This window comes from Microcaecilia unicolor, chromosome 5 (assembly GCF_901765095.1).
Source record: "Microcaecilia unicolor chromosome 5, aMicUni1.1, whole genome shotgun sequence".
NCBI classification, from domain to species: domain Eukaryota; kingdom Metazoa; phylum Chordata; class Amphibia; order Gymnophiona; family Siphonopidae; genus Microcaecilia; species Microcaecilia unicolor.
The window spans coordinates 355,594,262-355,616,389 of record NC_044035.1 but is presented as its reverse complement, the minus strand read 5'-3'; the positions used below and the strand labels follow the sequence as shown (position 1 = coordinate 355,616,389).

General features: G+C 49.2%; 1 protein-coding gene across 2 annotated transcripts in view; it reads left to right on the top strand.

Moving 5' to 3' along the window:
- LOC115470950 (N-acetylgalactosamine-6-sulfatase-like) overlaps positions 1-21,897 on the top strand; it is a 53,534-nt gene extending 31,637 nt beyond the window's left edge. For both annotated transcript variants that reach the window (XM_030204593.1, XM_030204594.1), the window contains 6 exons: positions 2,615-2,718; positions 6,125-6,261; positions 11,263-11,365; positions 13,864-13,985; positions 16,781-16,898; positions 21,395-21,897. In XM_030204593.1, coding sequence (XP_030060453.1) covers positions 2,615-2,718; positions 6,125-6,261; positions 11,263-11,365; positions 13,864-13,985; positions 16,781-16,898; positions 21,395-21,481 — 671 coding nt within the window. In that variant the 3' untranslated portion in view covers positions 21,482-21,897. The remainder of the gene's footprint in view (positions 1-2,614; positions 2,719-6,124; positions 6,262-11,262; positions 11,366-13,863; positions 13,986-16,780; positions 16,899-21,394) is intronic.
- The last annotated feature ends 231 nt before the right edge of the window (positions 21,898-22,128 follow it).

The window sequence follows — 22,128 nt, the reverse complement described above, 5'->3', positions numbered from 1 at the left end:
TAAGCCAATTATTTTATGCAATTACAGCCAGGGCCGCCAAGAGACTAGGCCGGGCCTGGGGCAAGGCCGCCCCGCCTCCTCTGTCCCCCGTCGCTCCCCCTGCCGCTGTCTCTCCTCCCCGCTGCTGCAGTCCCCGGACTCACCTGCCTGCCTCCACGGCTCCAGGCCCCCTGCATTCGAAGCTGCAGTCACAGATCGCCTCTCTTCTGGCCTTCCCTCCCTGTGTCCCACCCTCATCTGGTGTAACTTCCGGTTTCCGCGAGGGCGGGACACATGGAGGGAAGGCCCGAAGGGAGGCGATCTGTGACTGCTGCTTCGAATGCAGGGGGCCCGGAGCCGAGGAGGCAGGCAGGTGAAACCAGGGTCTGCAGCGCCAGCGGCCTGACCCCGGCGCCGGGCCCAGGGAATTTTGTCCCCCCTGGCCCCCCCTCTCGGCGGCCCTGGTGTGCAATTGTGGAGACCACACCTAGGAACAGATATAAACAGGATGGATTCGATCCAGAGGGCGGTTACAAAATTGGTCAGTGATCTGTGTCATAAAGCCTATGGGGACAGATTTAAGGCTCTCAATATATATACATTGGAAGAGAGGGGATATGATAGAGCCGTTTAAAATAGCTCTGTGGCATTAATATACGGGAGGTGAACCTCTTTCAAATGAAGGAAAACTCTGGAATGAGGGCATAGGATGAAGTTAAGAGATCGTAGGCTCAGGAGTAATCGGAGGAAATACTTCTTCACAGAAAGGGTGGTGGATACGTGGAATAGCCTCCCGGTGGAGGTGGAGTTTCAAAATAAAGAACGCATGTCTATTGCGACTCCACCGTAGACCCCACCCCAATCACACCTATATCCATCTCTCGTAAAAGTGCACATGTTCCAGTCATAACACGTACTTCCACGTGTGGAATAATTTCTCTAAGAGGCTTTTTTGCAAGTGTGAAGGCACGTTTTAGAAAGAACGTACAGCCAATTGAGATGTCCAAGTTGGGACTAGAGGGCAACCGAAACCGGGTTCTTGAGTTTCAGCCAAAACCAAATCTGCAGCCAAAACTCACCACACAATTTCAACCCAAAACCAGGTGGCACAGCCCCCCCCCTCCCCCACCTACAGAAAGCTGCCACCCTCCCACCAACTGTAGGCCCTTTCTGGGCCTATCTTAGAAGTCCTGGTGGTCTAGTGGTCTCATCAAGGTAGGAGTGATCCCCAGTCACTCCTGCCTATGCCAGGTCCACAGTCAAAATGGCTGCCGGGGCCACCTGTGGTAGGGTTACCATATTTTGTCTCCCAAAAAGGAGGACACATGCCCCGCCCCACCACACACCTACCCCACCCCCTTTCATGCCCTCGCTCCGCCCCTGTCACATTTTCCCCATCACACACCCCGTCACCCCCCCTCCCCTTACCTTACTACTGCCCTGGTGGTCTAGTGACCTCTTCGGGGCAGGAAAGAGCCCCCTCTTTCCTGCCCGGAGCGCTGCCCTGCATGCTTCCTTCCTGTTGCTGATCTCGGCGCTGATTCAAAATGGCCGCCGAGAGTTGAAGTCTCGCAAGGTCACTAGACCACCAGGGCAGTAGTAACTAAGGGGAGGGGAGGCTAGCAATCTGCCCGTTTGTCCGGATTGGCCCGCCCACCAGCCTGCCCGTTTGTCCAGATATCCGGACAAACGGGCAGATTGGCAAAACCCGCCCGGTTGCCCGGACATGTCCTCAAAAAGAGGACATGTCCGGGTAAATCCGGACATATGGTAACCCTAACCTGTGGCAGACTTTTGAGACTACTGCAGGAGGTCATGGCAGCCATTTTGAGATTGGAACCGGCATAGACAGGAGCAATCCCCAGTCTTTCCTGCCCATGCTGACTCCAGTTTTAAAATGGCTTCCGCTACCTCCCATGGCAGTCTCGGCAGCCATTTTGACTGTGAAGCCAGTATTGGTAGGAGAGACATGAGATTGCTCCTACCCCGAAGAGGCCATTAAAACACCAGGGCTTCTAAGGTATGCCCAGGGTCTTAGTGGTGGGAGAGTGGCAACTTTTGGGGGGGAAGCAGAGAGTAATTGCGCTTTTTGTCAGGGGGTGTTTGGATTTCAGATTGGCTTCAGTGCTGAAATCAAAACCAATAATTTGGTCGGCCTCTAGTCAGGATGTATCGAATTTTGGAAGTATTTTGGAAAAGGTTCTGCTGATATAGGGCCTTATCTAAACCACACGCAGGAATGGATGCGAATGTGTTGGCTACATGTGTCGGCAGTATCCATTTTACCTTGTCAGTGTCTAAAATATCCACAGAGCCAACATGTCAACATACATGTGCATGTTATGTTTCAGAATATACACGTGTGTGTCGCAGCATTCAGCACCTCCCAAAACTCTGCTGTGGGAATTCCAGTCCCATCCCCCTCTACAGATAGAAACACCTCCTTCCGCATAATCACGTCTGAAGAGTGTGACCTGAATGGCCTTGAGTGCTCTTGTACCACAATATCTTTGATTGTATTTTATTATGGAAAGTGTATCGAAGCCTACAGCTAGGTCTGAGGACCAGTGTCGCACTCTCTGCACAAACAGGTGCAGAACATGTCAGGGTCTGATCTGTTTTTCCTTTTCTTCAGGAGGCAGTAATGGCCCTTTCCTTTGTGGGAAGCACACGACCTTTGAAGGTGGCATGAGAGAGCCAGCCATTGCATGGTGGCCAGGACATATACCTGCTGGACAGGTAAACGTTGCTGAGAGGTTTGTAAATCTGACACTGCGCTCCGCCTGTATCACGCCCTGAGCAGTTACGTGGGACAGAGGGAAAGGAGCACACTGAGCCGCTGCGGCAGCTAAGAAAGCAAATAGAATGTTAGGTATTTTTAGGAAAGGAATTGGAAAAAACAAAATGAGTACATAAGTAATGCCACACTGGGAAAAGACCAAGGGTCCATCGAGCCCAGCATCCTGTCCACGACAGCGGCCAATCCAGGCCAAGGACACCTGGTGAGCTTCCCAAACGTACAAACATTCTATACATGTTATTCCCGGAATTGTGGATTTCTCCCAAGTCCATTTAGTAGCGGTTTATGGACTTGTCCTTTAGGAAACCGTCTAACCCCTTTTTAAACTCTGCCAAGCTAACCGCTGTAATGCCTTTGTATTGCTCCATGGTGCGACTGCACCTCGAATATTATGTTCAATTCTGGTCGCCACATCTCAAAAAATATATAGTGGAATTAGAAAAGGTGCAGAGAAGGGCGACGAAAATGATAAAGGGGATGGGACAACTTCCCTATGAGGAAAGGCTGAAGCACCCTTGGAGAAAAGGCGACTGAGGGGGAGATATGATAGAGGTCTATAAAATAATGAGCGGATTGGAACGGGTAGACGTGAATCGCTTGTTTACTCTTTCCAAAAATATTAGGACTAAGGCATTCAATGAAGCTACAAAGTAGTAAATTCGAATCAGAGAAAATGTTTCTTCACTCATCGTGTAATTAAACTCTGGAATTCGTTGCCAGAGAATGTGGTAAAGGCGGTTAGCTTAGCAGGGTTTAAAAAAAAGGTTTAGCTGGCTTCCTAAAGGAAAAGTCCATAGACCATTATTAAAATGGACTTGGGGAAAATCCACTGCGTATTTCTAGGATAAGCAGCATGAAATGTATTGTACTGTTTTGGGATCTTGCCAGGTATTTGTGACCTGGATTGGCCACTGTTGGAAACAGGATGCTGGGCTTGATGGACCTGTGGTCTGTCCCAGTGTGGCAATACTTATGTACTTGAGGAGTCCAGGTGTATGGCATGAAAAGTATCTGCATTCTTAAGTATTTTGTGCCTGATGAATCAGTATAGACATGTCCCCTTTATTCCGCTAAGTTATCTTTACTTTGCTTTACTGTTTGATAATGGAGTTCATTTTCTACACCTCCCTGATCTATCTCCTCATTTCCTTTCTGTTTCTAATCCCTTCCTTAAATGTTATAAGCCGCATAGACATTGATTATTGATATGCGGGACAGCGAATTCTGAATAAACCTTGATGCCTTTTTAATCAGGTAATTGTGCGTTAGACAAGGGTTGAAATTTCCATACGTCACTGCTGCCTTCTAGTTGGATCTCCTGCCTTAGAAATTGCCATTCTCCTGTCTGCATCTGTCTGGTCCCTCGTCACCACCTGCTCCCTGAAGGAGAAAAGACCCTATCAGCCCCAGGCAGTGTTCCAACCTTTTCCTGCTATCTCCTGCAAAGTGAAAATTGAAATTGAATTAGACAAGGATATCAAGCCTGTACACAGTGATAACTGCAAAGGATTTTACAGTAAAAAAAAAAAAAAAATGTGCCTGACATTTGCTCAGCAAATTTCAAATATTTTTTTTTGCTTCCTCCCCCTCCCCCTTTCTTCTCTGCCTTTTCAACAGGAGGGGGCTGGCTTTATTAATTGTCGCCTCTGATTCCCAGTTAAAGCTTGCAAGCGCTGATAAGACTGACGAGCCTGTCTTGGCTCTGCGCAGCGCTCATAAAGCGATTTCATTTTCTTAAAGACACTGTGTGCAGACAGCCAGGCTCTGAGCAGAGGGCTTGCATTGCATGGCTAATGTGCCTGTTCCTGGCTGATAGAGCCATATCTGATCTTGCTGGAGGCTCTCACTTGCCAGGGCTGAGTGATTTTTTTTTTTTTCTTTAAGAAGCCTATAGAGTAAGGAGAGGGACAAATCACTGTGAATGGGGTATGCGGTATTTTTGTTCTTCCTTTTTTAAACGTAAATGACTTTGAAGCTTGCAGAAATAGTGTTCTGTTCTTTTCTCCCTTGAGGCCCTTCTGCTTTCCAGTCGTGATGCTGGGAGGTGCAGCTGATGAACTCTGACGGGGATTTGAAAGGACTGCACCTGTCTGTTCCTGCTCTGATGTGGGAGCAGGGCTGAAACCTGGGCTGTACATTAGTGAGGCAGGGCCAGAGCTTCAGGGAGGCGAGAATATGTCAGCTGGCATTTTTGTGCCCAAAGGACTGCACTTAGCATAAGGAGCAGGGATTTCATCTGATAAATTATTTCTTTATAGGGGATATTTACCTCTGCCCCACCCTATAGCACCAGTGACGGGTCTGCAGGAATAGTTGCATCTGCTCCTCCTTGCAGCACAAGTGATGTGGCTTGGACTGGGTCTGCAGGGATATTTGTCCCCACCGTGCCCAGTGGCACAAGTGACATGGCTTAGACTGAGTCTGTAGGGATATTTGTCCCCACCCCGCCCAGTGGCACAAGTGACGTGGCTTGGACTGGGTCTGCAGGGATATTTGTCCCCGCCCTGCTCGGTGGCACAAGTGACGTGGCTTGGACTGGGTCTGCAGGGATATTTGTCCCCACCGTGCCCAGTGGCACAAGTGACATGGCTTAGACTGAGTCTGTAGGGATATTTGTCCCCACCCCGCCCAGTGGCACAAGTGACGTGGCTTGGACTGGGTCTGCAGGGATATTTGTCCCCGCCCTGCCCAGTGGCACAAGTGACGTGGCTTGGACTGGGTCTGCAGGGATATTTGTCCCCGCCCTGCTCGGTGGCACAAGTGACGTGGCTTGGACTGGGTCTGCAGGGATATTTGTCCCCACCGTGCCCTGTGGCACAAGTGACATGGCTTGGACTGGGTCTGCAGGGATATTTGTCCCCGCCCTGCTCGGTGGCACAAGCGACGTGGCTTGGACTGGGTCTGCAGGGATATTTGTCCCCACCCTGCCCGGTGGCACCAGTGACGTGGCTTGGACTAGGTCTGCAGGGATATTTGTCCCCGCCCTGCTCGGTGGCACAAGTGACGTGGCTTGGACTGGGTCTGCAGGAATAGTTGCCTCTGCCCCTCCTTGCGGCACAAGTGACATGGCTTAGACTGAGTCTGTAGGGATATTTGCCTCAGCCCTGTCCTGTGGTACCAGTGATGTGGCTTGGACTGGGTCTGCAGGGATATTTGTCCCCGCCCTGTCCTGTGGAACCAGTGATGTGGCTTGGACTGGGTCTGCAGGGATATTTGTCCCTGCCCTGCCCAGTGGCACAAGTGACGTGGCTTGGGCTGGGTCTGCAGGGATATTTGGTCAGGTGGCATATGAGGGTGTAGATTTCTCTTACCATTGCTGTCCTTGTTTGACCTTCCTGGTTTCAGGTGAGCCACCAACCGGGCAGTGTGATGGATCTCTTCACCACGGCCCTGTCTCTGGCAGGACTTCAGCCTCCTTCTGACAGAATGATCGATGGCGTCGACCTTTCACCAGTCTTCCTGCAGGGCAAAGTGATTGACAGGTGAGCCCCTGGGAGAACTGGCACCAAATATAAGAATGAAGGGTTAGAAAGGGGCAAGGGAAGACCGTAGGAGACTGCACGAAGGATCAGCTCCCTGGTTAATCACTGCAGCCTTGGCCGGCTGCTAAAGGGACAACACCAGGTCTGTAAGTGAGCGGGGTAACAGCATCTTGGTCAGGGCCCAATATTCAGCTTGCAGCACTCGGTGGTTTTTAAGCTTCTGATGGCTACAACTGAATTAAGCCCCAGATATTCAATGCAGAGCAACGTCCAGGCTGCAGCATTGAATTATCCGCATAATTGCAGACACCCGGAAGTTAACCAGGCACCAGCTGTATTCCAACCGGTGCCCTGTTAGCTCAACAGATAAAGTTAGCCCTTTTTGTTAACTGGTTTGCAGACTGAATATTCCTGCTAACGAGTTAAATGCTGGCTCTGCCCGAATTCCACCCCCCCCCCCCCCCCCCCCCCCCCCCCCCCGGGCTCCCTGGCACTAGCCAGACAGTGTGTCACAGTCAGAAGCAGTACAGCACCACGATCCACTTAAGTGCTGCTGAACATTGGTAGATGGCCAGCTGAGTGGGGTTAAACCCTTCTGAGTATCAGGCCCTGAGGATTTAATCTCCTGGAATTTGTGCAAGAAACCATGCAAAGAAAACCAAACCCCCTTGCGTAAACCATGGGCAGCAGAGACGGCTTTCAGAGGGTTTTACATGAGTGAAAAAAACAAGTTGCCTGCCTTATCTGGCCCACAGAAAATTGTCTTGATGAGGGTAATGATCTGACAGGGCACCAGACTGAAGACACAAAGGAACAGACAGAGAAGACCACAAGATTTCACAAGCGCTGCCCCCTGGGAATGAGGAGCAGAAACGGGGACACAGCTGGATCGGAAGTAGGGGCTGCCCTTATCCCCCAGCTATGCAAAGCCAGAAACCCTGGGGAAGGGGAAAACCAATGCAGTGGGCTGGCTCAAGAGGTCGTGGTGCTCTGAGTCCCCAGGTTGGGGCCAATCTTGTGTTATAAACCATGCAGATATCACAAGAATAGCCCCACCCCAGAAGGTCCAGTCCCTAATCTTTGGCAGCCTGAGCCAATATCTCACTGAATTGCCACTTATGCTGGCTCTTCCAGCACTAGGGCTGCCAAGAGAGGGGGGGGGGGGGGGGCAAAATTCCTTGGGCCTGGCCTCAGCAATCTTCTTCCTGCCTGCCGGGTCTGTTCTGTGTGACAGGACCCAGATGATTGGGTTATGGCGTTAATGCAATCATCCAGGTCCCGGCACACAGGAGCATGAGAGAGACAGACCGAGAGAGGAGCAGTCAGACAGAGGAAAGTAAGGGGACGGGGCAGCAGCGGTTAGTCAGCGGTCCTGCCCCGGGCCCGGCTGTGTTTCTCAGCGGCCCTGACCAGCACCCTCATCCCAAGCCTCTGTACCTGAACCGCCGAGAGACACAGCTGGGCTCGTGGCAGAACTGGACCGCCGCGTGCTACCACTCACACTGCCGCTCCTGCCTGCCCACTCCTTTCTGTCTCTGCCTCCAAGAGGGGCCCAGCGCCGGCAAGCCTCTGCCTGCCTCTCCCACGGTCTGTCCTCTGCTGCTCCTGTCCGTACCGGGAATCAGGGCCCGGACGATTGCATTAACACGATATCGAGCTAATGCAATCATCTGGGTGCTGGGCAGCACACAAGAGCAGGGGAGAGGACGGACCCAGAAGCAGGCAGGTGTCGGATCCGGGGTCCCCTTTCGGAGACCGGGCCCGGGGAATTTTGCCCCTCCTGCCCCCCACCCCCACCTCTCGGCGGCCCCGCTCTGTACCTGCTCCCTGTATTGTACAACTTAAGAGACCCGCACTTACAAAGTATAGCGCTTCTGCTCCACTAAGGGTTCCTTAAGGCTAAGCCCAAATCCTCTGCGAGTCAGTTGTATAACGGGCATCTGTTTGTTTTATAAAGACAGTATCGGTACAGTGTTTGGTAGAGCCCAGGCGCCATCGGCTTAGCGTATGGCCTTCTACCGTGAAATCAGCTCCAAAATATGCTGCAGCAAAGCATTAAGCAACGAGAACCAAATTACTGCTGCATTAAAAACGTGCAGGAATGGCGCGTCTCATTGCGAGATGTCTCTCTTTTGTTAGGACGCGAGCGGTGCTTGGCTCGGACGCTGACAGCAAGGAGACATATTTTCTTATATTCAAATCTTTTTTTTATTATGAACAAAACGTTAACAGGCAAAGGCATCAGTTGGTCACTGAAGGGTTTTTACTGTGAGAATGCAATGGTCAAATATTTAAAGATATGATATTAAACAGATTCTTAATTCCCTTTTCTTCTCTTCCCCACATCCTCCCTCACTTCCCCATAGAGCTTATCTCCCCCCCAACACACACACACCCATTGTAAAGATAAGGATGGTAATACATGTATTAAAATGTAAATCATTGAGCATCAAACTACGAATTTCAGCAGGTAGAGTTTGAATGAATGGTTTCCATATAGACCTTTGAGGTATAAGACCTGCATCCTTAGCTTCCCCCAGCATCGGAGTATGAAATGCATTCCGCCAGTGCCGAAAGGGTAGAGGGAGACTTCTTTTTTTTTTTTTAAACACATCAGGTGTGCATCAGCCCCAAAATCATTCAGCAACCCCTGATCCACCCCTCCCCCATCTTTCTACATCAGCCTCTTTCCCTGGTAGTCTAGCAGCCCCACCAGTAAAAAGAAATAAATGAAAAATGTCCCTGTATCTAGTGGCGGGGCAGTGGGTGGGATTGGTGAGTGTGTGTGTATGTTACGGATATGCACTGATTCTGACTCTCACACACATGGAGCTACTGCTGCCTTGAAGGAGGTCTTGGTTTGTACAGCAGCCTTCTGGGAGCGTTTTTTGAGAAGCAGACATGCGGTAACAGCAGCTTAGCAGGGTTTTAAAAAGGCTTGGATAATTTCCTAAAAGAAAAGTCCATAAGTCATTATTAAGATGGACTTGGGAAAACCCTACCACCACTACTACTACTTATCATTTCTAAAGCGCTACTAGTCGTAGGCAGCGCTGTACTCTTGAACATGAAGAGACAGTCCCTGCTCGACAGAGCTTACAATCTAATTAGGCCAGACAAACAGGACAAATAAGAGATAAGGACAAAGAGTAGCAAGATTCCGGAATCCCAAAGACTACTACTACTTATCATTTCTATAGCGTTACTAGACGTACGCAGCTCTGTACACTTGAACATGAAGAGACAGTCCCTGCTCAACAGAGCTTACAATCTAATTAGGACAGACAAACAGCACACATAAGAGATAAGGACAAAGAGTAGCAAGATTCCAGAATCCCAAAGAGTAGCAAGATTCCGGAATCCCAAAGAGTAGCAGCATTCTGTGCAGAATCCCAAACACTACTACTACTTATCGTTTCTATAGCGCTACTAGATGTACGCAGCACTGTACACTTGAACATGAAGAGACAGTCCCTGCTCAACAGAGCTTACAATCTAATTAGGACAGACAGGACAAATAAGGGATAAGGACAAAGAGTAGCAAGATTCCGGAATCCCAAAGAGTAGCAAGATTCCATGCAGAATCCCAAAGAGTAGCAAGATTCCGGAATCCCAAAGAGTAGCAACATTCTGTGCAGAATCCCAAAGAGTACCAAGATTCCGGAATCCCAAAGAGTAGCAAGATTCCGTGCAGAATCCCAAAGAGTAGCAAGATTCCGGAATCCCAAAGAGTAGCAACATTCTGTGCAGAATCCCAAAGAGTAGCAACATTCCAGAATCCCAAACACTACTACTACTAATCATTTCTATAGCGCTACTAGACGTACGCAGCACTGTACACTTGAACATGAAGAGACAGTCCCTGCTCCACAGAGCTTACAATCTAATTAGGACAGACAAACAGGACAAATAAGAGATAAGGGAATTACTAAAGGTAGGAATGATAAAATACAGGTATTTTTAGGAGTTAAAAATCCACTGCTTATTTCGAGGATAAGTAGCATAAAATCTGTTTTTACTGTTTTGGGATCTTGCCAGGTACTTGTGACCTGGATTGGCCACTGTTGGAAACAGGATGCTGGGCTCGATGGACCTTTGGTCTGTCCCAGTATGGCAGTGCTTATGGTCTTACCCAGTGGGGTAGCCAAGGGTGGGCCCAGGCCCATCCACTTTGGGCTCAGGCCCACCCAGTAGCAACATACCTATGATGTGGCTAGCAGGGATCCCCAAGCCCCACCAACCGAAAACTCCCAACAACTGTCCCTCCTGCATACCTTTTAAGTAGCAGATCTTAGCCTGCAGTGAGCAGCGACTGATACATACTGCTTGCACTGGCCCCACAGCCTTCCCTCTGATGTATTCCCACCTATGCAGAAACAGGAGGTTGCATCAGAGGGAAGGCTGTGGGGCCAACATGAGCAGTGTGTATTAGCTGCTGCACGCTGCCGGTGAAAATCTGCTATTTACAAGGTATGCAGGGGAGGGGGATATTTGAAAGACCATATGGCATGCAGGTGAGCGAGGGAGAGGCCATATCACTTGTTGGACAAGGCAGAGTTCTTCTGCCCACCCATCTTGGGCCCGGGCCCACCCAAAATTGGGTGTCTGGCTACGCCCTGGTCTTACCTTTGTAAAATAAGTGCGGCGTGTGAGGGTAATTCTATAAGGTACGCAGTTAAGTGCTGATTGTGCAAGCATTTCATTAGAATAACAGCGCACATGTGTATTCACACACCTGGATACACCAAATTCCTTTCTTAGCACAGTTCTGTGAATTTGTGCATATTTTACAGGGAGAAATACAAATGAGTGGGATCTGGGTGGAGCGTGGATGGGGTTCATACACTCCTACACATAACGTGACTGTAAGTTACTTGTGTATCTCTGGCACTGACGTGCTCCGAGGGCCTGTGTCCACCTGATAATACGCTCACTATGAAGATGGAACTGCGTTAAAGTGTCTGTCCATTTCTCATCTAGCCGCACCCTCTCTTCTCACAGGCCGATACTTTACTACCGTGGCAATGAGATGATGGCTGTGAGAGTCGGGCTGTACAAAGCTCATTACTGGACCTGGAGCAACTCATGGGCACAAGTGGAGCAGGTAATCCCTCACTTTTCTCACCATCGGGTCAGGAGTCTCAATCAGTACAGGGGGAGACTGACCCCTCCTCCACCCGGGGCTTCCAATGTAGGCCTTGGAGAGGAATTATCCCGGGATGGGCTCAAAACGCCCCCCCCCCCAATGCTGTCAGTCAAGGGTTGTCACAGGATGGTGTCCAAATGATCCCCCTCCCTCCACATACACACTGTTGGTGACCTGGGTCGTGTGCCATAAACCAGTTCCCCTGCTGTTTTGGGAGTTATAAATAATGCCCAGACCTGTACCATGCCTAGTGCTAAGGACATGGGGTCAGGCAGTGGCAAAGCTACCGGGGGGGGGGGGGGGGGGGGGGGGGGGGCACAGGGGCCTGGGCCCCCCCAAATTGACTCTGGGCCCCCGGTTTGGCTGGCGGGGGTCCCTGACCCCCAACCCCCGCCATCTGAAGCGTTTATCTGTCCCGCGCTGGTCTCACACTCGCCTCCTCTCCTGTTTCCAGTCGTGCCGTGCATGCTCTCGTTTTAATGAAACTGAGCATACTTGCGCACGCTCACTTTCATTAAAACGAGCATGGAGTGCACGGCGTGCTGAAAACAGGAGAAGGAAGCAAGTCTAGTGCGGGACAGATAAACAATTGGTGGGGGTTGGGGGTACCCTGCGGCGGCAGGGTCAGAAGCAGCAGGGGAGGGGAGGCGGGCTAAAATGTGTTCCCCCCACCCTCCCGCCGAGGTCTGGCTGCGCCTGTCAGGTGAAGGGGTCAGAAGTGTATCCCTTGTGGATATATGGCATATTGTGGCCAGGACGGAGGGACTGATTGAAACCACGGGGACCCTGTTGGGTGAGTTTTCCCCTTTTGCTGTGGGGAAAAGTTTGCTGGTTTGAAGCAGAGCCAGATGTTGGAATCCCAGCTTTAATACTGGGTTACTGGGGTTTTAGGAGTTAAAGACGGTCTGGCGTTACACTGGAAGATGGAACCTGTGGAAAATCATCTGAAAACCAGGAATCTAAGATTTTAGAATTTTCTGTGAACTCATTTGCTCTCTGCTATGTTTTTTTGGGAGGTGTTGCCTTTTCTGGATTGTGATATTTCTTTTGCAAATTATGCTCGGGAGGGTCCTCTGGATGTGGTCAGGCTGATCAGTGAAATATTTCTAATTTCTTAGAATTTTCACAGAAGGTTTATCGCAGCTCTAGCGACCCTGCTTGCATCATTTGGCTCTAAGTAAGATAAAAGATCGGTGTTGAAAGCTTGCTTTAGTTATCGGGGGCCCAGACGCCTCTGAGGATGAGAAGGAGGGAGAGGACAGGGGATCTGGTTGAGTTTTTGTATGATTGAAAGTCTTTATTAAAAGGCGGTGCACAGACAGAGTTGCATGTTTAACAGCTTAATTAACCAGGTTCTGTTCAAAACTTTGTTCTGAAGATGAAGATATGCACTTTAAAACCAAGAAAAGGGGAGGGGGAGGTATGAAGTGAATAAAGGTGTCACCAAGGATGAGATTTGAAGGGGGTGGGGGGAGGGGGGAAGTAATAAAAGTTGAAGACGGATTGTATCGTTTTGGAGATTAGCATTGGAGAGTTTAGGAGCACATTTGATTGGCAATTTACTCAATGTATAACAATGTGTTTGTGCCGTTTTCAATAAATATGATAAAGCATAAAACCAAGAAAAATCTTATTGTGAATGGAGAATTGGCGTTTTTCTCGATTCCAAACTAATCTGTAGGTGCTTCTTTTTCTTCAAATTTCCTTCCAAATGTTTGTTATCAAGCTGCTAATTCACATTTTCCTTGATCCTCCTCAGTTAGGGGGAAAGAGAAGGGAACTGGGACTTGATATACCGCCTTTCTGAGGTTTTTGCAACTACATTCAAAGCAGTTTACATATATTCAGGTACTTATTTTGTACCAGGGGCAATGGAGGGTTAAGTGACTTACTCAGAGTCACAAGGAGCTGCAGTGGGAATCAAACCTAGTTCCCCAGAATCAGAGTCCGCTGCACTAGCCACTAGGCTACTCCTCCACTAGCAACATTCCATGTAGAAGCCTGCCCTTGCAGATCACCAATGCGGCCGCGCAGGCTTCTGTTTCTGTGAGTCTGACGTCCTGCACGTACAGATTCACAGAAACAGAAGCCTGCGCGGCCGTGTTGTTGATCTGCAAGGGCAGGCTTCTACATGGAATGCTAGTGGAATAGCAACATTCCATGTAGAATCTCAAATAGTAGCAACGACTAGGCTACTCTTCCACTCCTTGGGATTCAGGAATCTTGCTATGCTTTGGGGTTCTACACGGAATGGTGATTCTGTTCTTGCAGGGTCAGAGCCTAAGCCCCAATATTAATTAACAAATAAACTGTTTTGGTGCTAAAACCAACTTCAGGCAGGGGGACATGTAAAAGCCTATAGGGCCGGTCAGAATGCCTCACGGTTTCACCTTCCACTGCATTGCTCTGTAAATGAACTCCTTATTCAAAAGGTTTCTTCTCCCGTTTCTCCACAGGGCATCAATTTCTGCCCAGGACAGAATGTAACCGGAGTCACCACCCATGACCAGGAGGAGCACACAAAAATCCCAATTCTCTTCCACCTAGGACGGGATCCTGGGGAGAAATATCCCCTCAGGTAAGACCCTGGAGTGGTTGCTTGCAGCTGGACGTGGAGATGAGAAATGAATGAGCAGCGAAGAGAGGATGGGCTTACTAGCAAGTAATACAGACCTGCCAGAGAATCTGAAAGGAAAGACACTGCAGTACCCCGAAACAAGTAAATTGCAGCATCCTGATAAAATCAAACAAAAGGGGATGGGTCTTGATACACCGTCTTTCTGTGGTTACAATCAAAGCGGTTTACATATTATATTCAGGTACTTATTTTGTACCTGGGGCAATACAGGGTTAAGTGACTTGCCCAGAGTCACAAGGAGCTGCAGTGGGAATTTAACTCAGTTCCCCAGGATCAGAGTCCGCTGCACTAACCACTAGGCTACTCCTCCACTCCTTGGGATTCAGGAATCTTGCTATTCTTTGGGGTTCTACATGGAATGTTGCTACTAAGTACATAAGTATTGCCATACTGGGAAACACCAAAGGTCCATCAAGCCCAGCATCCTGTTTCCAACAGTGGCCAATCCAGATCACAAATACCTGGCAAGATCCCAAAAAGTACAAAACATTTTATACTGCTTATTCCAGAAATAGTGGATTTTCCCCAAGTCCATTTAATAACGGTCTATGGACTTTTCCTTTAGGAAGCCGTCCAAACTTTTTTAAAACTCCGCTAAGCTAACCGCCTTTACCACATTCCCTGGCAACGAATTCCAGAGTTTAATTACACGTTGAGTGAAGAAAACTTTTCTCCAATTCATTTTAAATTTACTACATTGTAGCTTCATCATATGCCCCCTAGTCCTAGTATTTTTGGAAAGCATGAACAGACGCTTCACATCTACCCGTTCAACTCCACTCATTATTTTATAGACCTCTATCATATCTGCTGCACTAACCACTAGGCTACTCCTCCACAAGCAACATTCCATGTAGAATCTCAAATAGTAGCAACGTTCTATGTAGAATCTCAAATAGGGAAAGGGAAATGGGACTTGATATACTGCCTTTCTGTGGTTTTTGCAACCACATTCAAAGTGGTTTCCATGGTATATACAGGTACTTATTTGTACCTGGGGCAATGGAAGGTTAAGTGACTTGCCCAGGGTCACGCTGTAGTGGGAATTGAACCTGGTTCCCCAGGTTCTCAGGCTGCTGCACTAACCATTATTTCTTTGTTCTTTCTTGTATCCCACAATTATCCATAGAATTTCTTGTCGAGGTTGGCTGTCGGTTCTTTTTCTGTAGTGCTTCGTGTAATCTTTGGAATTGAGTTCCACCATTTGGACTCCAGGTAGTTGAAGCCAGCCACATAGGTGGTTTTGCAGACTATGTTTCTGCATTTGGGTAGGTGTAGTAGGAAGTAGCTTCTGGACTTGCGTTTCTTGGTGATAAATTGATTAGGTCTAACGTGTAATCCGAGGCCTTGGTGAACAATATTTTGAAGATAAAAGAGTGCTAGTTTTGAATAATAGTCTGGCCTTGATCGGGAGCCAGTGTGGAGTTATGAGCTTATCCCAGAAATAAGCAGTGGATTTTTCCTAAGTCATTTTAATAATGGTCTATGGACTTTTCCTTTAGGAAGCCATCCAAACCTTTTTTTAAACTCCGCTAAGCTAACCGCCTTTACCACATTCTCTGGCAACGAATTCCAGAGTTTAATTACATGTTGTGTGAAGAAACATTTTCTCTGATTCGTTTTAAATTTACTACTTTGTAGTTTCATCGCATGCCCCCTAGTCCTAGTATTTTTGGAAAGCGTAAACAGACGCTTCACATCTACCCATTCATCTCCACTCATTATTTTATAGACCTCTATCATATTTCCCCTCAGCCGTCTTTTCTCCAAGCGGAAGAGCCCTAGCCGCTTTAGCCTTTCCTCATAGGGAAGTCTTCCCATCCCCTTTATCATTTTCGTTGCCGGATGTGTGATGCAATGACAGGCATCGGTGCTTAACTCTCTTGCCTGTTCCCCGAACAGTTTGGTGGCTCTCCGGTCAGAGGAATTGTGCAGTTTCTGAGTTCAGCTCCTCCAGGGCCTCTGTTTCTTGTGAGAGTCGGTTGAGAAATGTGTGAAAGTTTGAACTGTTCCCCCTCATTTTTGCAGTGGGCTTTGTCTGTGATTTAACTTCTCTCCCCATTTCCTACAAAACACTCTTGCTTAATGTGACGTATAGATGAGAGGATGTATCTGTAGAACAGGGGCGTAGCCAGACTTCGGCGGGAGGGGGGGGTCCAGAGCCCGAGGTGAGGGGGCACATTGTAGCCCCCCCCCCTCCCCGGCGCCACTGCCACCAACTTTGACCCCCCCCCCAACCAATGATCCTCTCGACCCCCCCCTCCCGCCGCCAACCCTCCGTCGCCTACCTTTACTGGCGGGGAACCCCAACCCCCGCCAGCCGAGGTCCTCGTGTTCCTTCGTTCTGTTTCTGAGTCTGACATCCAGGACGTCAGACTCACAGAAACAGAACGAAGCCTTGCGCCGGAAGAAGAGAACCTCGCTGGCTGTTCTGCAGGGCTTCGTTCTGTTTCTGTGAGTCTGACGTGTCAGAATCAGAAGCAGAACGAAGGAAGAAGAGGACTTCGGCTGGCGGGAGTTGGGGTCCCCGCCAGCAAAGGTAGGCGACGGCAGGTTGGTGTCGGGAGGGGGGTCGAGAGGTTCGTTGGCAGGGGGGTCGAGAGGTTCGTCGGCAGGGGGATCCAGGGCCAAATCTAGGCCCCACGTAGCTACGCCCCTGCTGTAGAAATAACCATTTTGGCTTCAGCTGCTCTCTGTTGTGAAGAATCCTTGTTTTCTTTTGCCTGCTCTTCTAGTGTCATCAGTGCTGAGTACCAGGATGCCATGAGAGGGATATCGGCCACTGTACTGCAACACAAGGAGACGCTGATCCCCGGGGAGCCCCAGCTGAACATGTGTGACCTGGCTGTCATGGTAAGGAAGTAACGTCAATCTCTGCTGCCCTCACGTTCTCAATGCAGCATCCGTGCCTTCTTCCCTCTGATGAGACGAACTTTCCAGAGAAGGGACTGGTTAGGTTTGGGGGCCAGAACAGCTGTCTCCTGTGCATCTGGGAGACGCTTCATTTCCCTTAATTCTACAGAGGTTCCCTTCATTCGCAGTGTATCTTGCAGGAGCTTTAGAAAAGCACTGCCACGATCCCACAGTCAGTACTGTAGGGCAGATACACACGCTCCATGCAGCTGGGCTGGACCTAAATTACATCCCCCAAGAGCTAATCAATAGAAATAGAATAAAATAAAACAGAGAAAAGAAAATAAGATGATACCTTTTTTATTGGACTAACTTAATACATTTTTTGATTAGCTTTCGAAGGTGGCCCTTCTTTGTCAGATCAGAAATAAGCAATATAAGTGAAACATCAAAGTATTTCAGTGCTATATTGGAGAAACAAACCAGATGCTGAAAAAGAGATTTAATTTACATGGACATCATATGAAAAATGCCAGCCAGGATGTCACCTCTGTGGGGCAGCACTTTACAAAGCCGGAACACTGGACCTATGATTTTATGGTGAAAATACTGAAAGGAAACTTTAAAACAATACAGGAATGCAAGACCTTTGAAGTCAAAATGATTAAATATTTTGACACCCACCAGACAGGACTTAACAAAGATCTGGGATTTCTAGCCCATTATAAACCAGGGGCGTATCTGCGTGGGGCCTCAGGGGCCTGGGCCCCCGCAGATTTTGCCCTGGACCCCCCTACCGCCATCAACCCTCCCCCGCTGCCGTTCTTACTTTTGCTGGCGGGGGACCCCAACCCCCGCCAGCCGAGGTCTGCTTCCACCTGCCGCTGCCGTAAAAACTTCTTCTTCAGCCGGCGGGGGACCCCAAACCCCGCCAGCCGCCCGCGGTGTTTAAAATTCATCTTCGGCCTCCGTGGCCGTGCTGCTGTGATAGGCGCTGTTGAAATCCACTTCGGAGTCTGACGTCGCAGCACGTACAACGTACAACGACGTCAGACTCCGAAGTGGATTTCAACAGCGCCTATCACAGCAGCACGGCCACGGAGGCCGAAGATGAATTTTAAACACCGCGGGGCGGCTGGCGGGGGTTTGGGGTCCCCCGCCGGCTAAAGAAGAAGTTTTTGCGGCAGGTGGAAGCAGACCTCGGCTGGCGGGGGTTGGGGTCCCCCGCCAGCAAAAGTAAGAACGGCAGCGGGGGAGGGTTGGCGGCGGGAGGGGGGTGGAGAGAGTCACATTGGTGGCGGTGGGGGCTCGGCGGTGGGGGGGGCGGCGGCGGGGGGGGGGGGCTAAAATGTGCCCCCTCCCTCTGGCTCTGGCCCCCCCTACCGCCGGAGTCCAGATACGCCCCTGTTATAAACCATGAAATTTCACTGCTTTGGCACCCTCTGACCACCATGCATATCTCCCTGTCCCCCATCCTCTCAGCCCTCTCTGTTTCTCACCTAGTCCACCCCTCCCTCATCCTTTCAGACTGTCACTGAAATGCTTTGATGTTTCACTTATATATGCTGTTACTTATCAAAATTTGCTTATTTCCGATCTGACGAAGAAGGGCCACCTTCAAAAGCTAATCAAAAAATGTATTAAGTTAGGTCCAATAAAAAAGGTATCATCTTATTTTCTTTTCTCTGTTTTATTTTATTCTATTTATTTATTTAATTTTTTATTTATTTGTGGCATTTGTATCCCGCTCTTTCCCGCTCGATAGCAGGTTCAGTATTGATTACCTTTAAAAGTGGACTAACATGACTACCACATCTCTCTGTCCCCCATGAACTGAAACTTACCCTGCACCTCCCTCAGCCTTCCAGATCTGGGAATCAAGGTGGCAGGCCATTAACTGCAGGTTCCATTTCAGCACCAAAGCCCAGATTCCAGGCAACGTATTGATTTGTTTTGAGGTGGAGGTTCCAGAATCAGAGAGCTGACTGAGGAGGAGACCAGGGCTGACTCCTTTTCTCATGCCAGGTATATAGACATTAAGGGGTCCTTTTACAAAGGCATGCTAGCGTTTTTAACATGTACTAAAACATTAGAGATGCCCATATATTCCTATGGGGGTCTGTAGTGGTTAGCGGGCGCTAAAAACGCTAGCACATCTTGTAAAAGGACCCCTGCGCCTCTATAGGCTTAATTTGCAGTATATCAAAACCAGTGGCTCTGGGGGGCCTGGGCCCCCATAGATTTGGCCCTGGACCCCCCTGCCGACCACCCTCTCGCCCCCCCCCTCCCGCCGTCGCCTGCCTTTGCTGGCGAGGGACCCCAACCCCCACCAGCCGAGATCCTCTTCTTTCCGCAAAAGGCTTCCTTCCATTTCTGACATCCTGCACGTACAACGTGCATAAGTACATAAGTAATGCCACACTGGGAAAAGACCAAGGGTCCATCGAGCCCAGCATCCTGTCCACGACAGCGGCCAGTCAGAAACAGAAGGAAGCCTTTTGCGGAAAGAAGAGGACCTCGGCTGGCAGGGGTTGGGGTCCCCCGCCAGCAAAGGTAGGCGACGGCGGGTTGGCGACGGGAAGGGGGGGGGTCGAGAGGGTTGTCGGGGGGGGGGGGGCAAAGTTGGTGGTGGCTGCGGCGGCGGGGTTGGCAATGTCGGGGGGGGGGGGGGCTAAAATGTTCCCCCTCACCTCGGGCTCTGGACCCCCCTCCCACCGAAATCTGGTTACACCCCTGACAAAACCCTGCAGATAAATAAAATGTCAAGAGATATTAGAAAATGACCACTTATTTTTAGTATAATTTGGGGGTACGTCCCTGATCTGTTCTCTTTTACCCTTTGGTCCACCTTGAGACAAACGGTAAAGCAGAATAGAAATGTCCACTTTTGATTAGGTTATTTATTTATTAACCACCTCTATGAAGAGATTCACCCAAGGCGGTGTACAGCAGGTACTGTTTAGTCCTCGGGACACACCTAGCCAGTCGGGTTTTCAGGATATCCACAATGAATATGTATGAGATAAATTTGCATGCACTACCTCATACGCATTCATTGTGGATACCCTGAGTGGAGGAGTAGCCAAATTGTTAGTGCAGTGAGCTGAGATCCCGAGGAACTGGGTTCAATTCCCACTGCAGCTCCATGTGACCCTGGATACGTCACTTAACCCCTCCATTGCCCCTGGTACAAAAAATCTTTTGATTGTGAGCCCACTAGGCACAGAGAAAGTACTACTACTACTTATCATTTCTATAGTGCTACAAGGCATACGCAGCGCTGTACACCATACACAAAAAGACAGTCCCTGCTCAAAGAGCTTACAATCTAGATAAGACAGGCAGACAGACAGAACAATTAAGGGTAAGGGAATGAAGAGGTGAGGATAAAAGGACGGGCAAGTGAGCAGTGGTTAGGAGTCAAAAGCAGTGGTAAAGAGGTGGGTTTTGAGTTTGGACTTGAAAACGGCCAAAGACGGGGCTAGACGTACAGGCTCGGGAAGTCTATTCCAGGCGTGAGATGCAGCAAGATAAAAGGAACGGAGTCTGGAATTAGCAGTAGAGGAGAAAGGGACGGATAAGAGAGATTTATCTACAGAATGGAGTGCCTGAGGGGGGGCATAGGGAGAGACAAGAGTAGAGAGGTACTGGGGAGTGGCAGAGTGAATACACTTATAGGTCAGTAAGAGAAGTTTGAATTGAATGCGGAAACGGATAGGGAGCCAGTGAAGTGGCTTAAGGAGAGGGCTAATGTGAGCATAGCGACTTTGGCGGAAAATGAGTCGCGCAGCAGAGGTTTGGACTGATTGAAAAGTACCTGCATATGTGTCCAGTGATTGCATATGTTTAGTAGTTGTATAGAAATTAGAAGACATAGTAGTAGTTTTTCATTGGCCTAGTTCCTTTTTCCTATCATAGCTGGACTGGAACACCCAAACCCCCACTACTGTCCCCCTGCCTCCCCTGTTCCAAGCTAAACTAGCAATAGGTGAGAGTGGTACATTGCATCAATGACAACAAAATATTATAGGAAGGAGACACACAAGCCAAATGCGTTGGCTTAATAAAACGGTCTTTTATCTCACCTGCGTGAAACGGCAGTTCTGGCCCTCTGCTGACCTCAGCCTTGTGTCATCTGGAGGAGAGACAGTCAGGGGTTGTTCGCAGAGCAGCTGCTTCAGAAGAAAACAGATGTTTTTTCCAATTATCTGAAACTGGCATTGTGTGACTCATTCAGGGTCAGCTGTAGCGAAGGGTTTTTCCCATTTCGTGTCTGTGGGAAAAAGCTCAGTTCAGTCAGCTCTCAGCACAAAGTGGATATACAGGGAGAGGCTGTGCTGGTGTTATGGTGCCACCTAGTGGCGGGTTACAGGATCGCTAGGGAGAATGGGAGTGTGTGTGTAAGGTTCTCCCTGCCCCTCACACAAAGGGGCTTCTGTTTCCTGGATTTTGTTTTTACTAATTGTAATGATACGGTTGTTTTGTTTTTCTCACAGAACTGGTCTCCCCCTGGCTGTGAGAAGCTGAACAAGTGCTTGACTCCTCCGCCGGCCAAACCTTGGAAATGCCTCTGGACACATTAAGGGCTGCTGCTGAGATCCTAATGTGCTGGACCCAAATTGTTTGTACTCTGGGTGGCTGGGAACTTTTCACTGTGGCACCTTCAGCTCTTCTTCAACTTAAATATTAGAGATTTACTAGAAATGAAAAATGAATAGGTGTTTTATAAAAAGTTGCTGTCTTTTTGCAAGGGTGACTTCTTCCTGTTACCTTTGCAGACTTGAACTGGCTTGATGCTCACTTTGTGCCTGGTTAACACAAGTGTGGGTACACGACACTTGTGTGTAATAAGAGGTACCTCGCAGAAGCCACAGCGACTTAAAATTCTACTTATGCTGTCTTTAACAGGAAACATGTACCTCGCTACCCTGACCGAGAACACTGCTGTTCCTTTTAACAGTTGCTGGTAACCTGCACTTCTGAACCTGCCGGGTCTCACTGATTTCTGGTAGTCAGTACCTGTCAGAAAATACCGGAATTGGTCTGTGTGAGAGCAGAGACGCTCCGGCACCTGCTCTGAGGGTTATAACAGAGTGAAGGAAGGAGCGCTCTTGGGGAATTTAGTTTGGCTAAGGAGTAAGAAGGTGTCTGAAAGGGTCAGTAGCTACTGACTGGATGAAGTCACAGTGCAAACAGCGAGTGTGGCCTCAGATAGAGGGGGGGGGGGCAG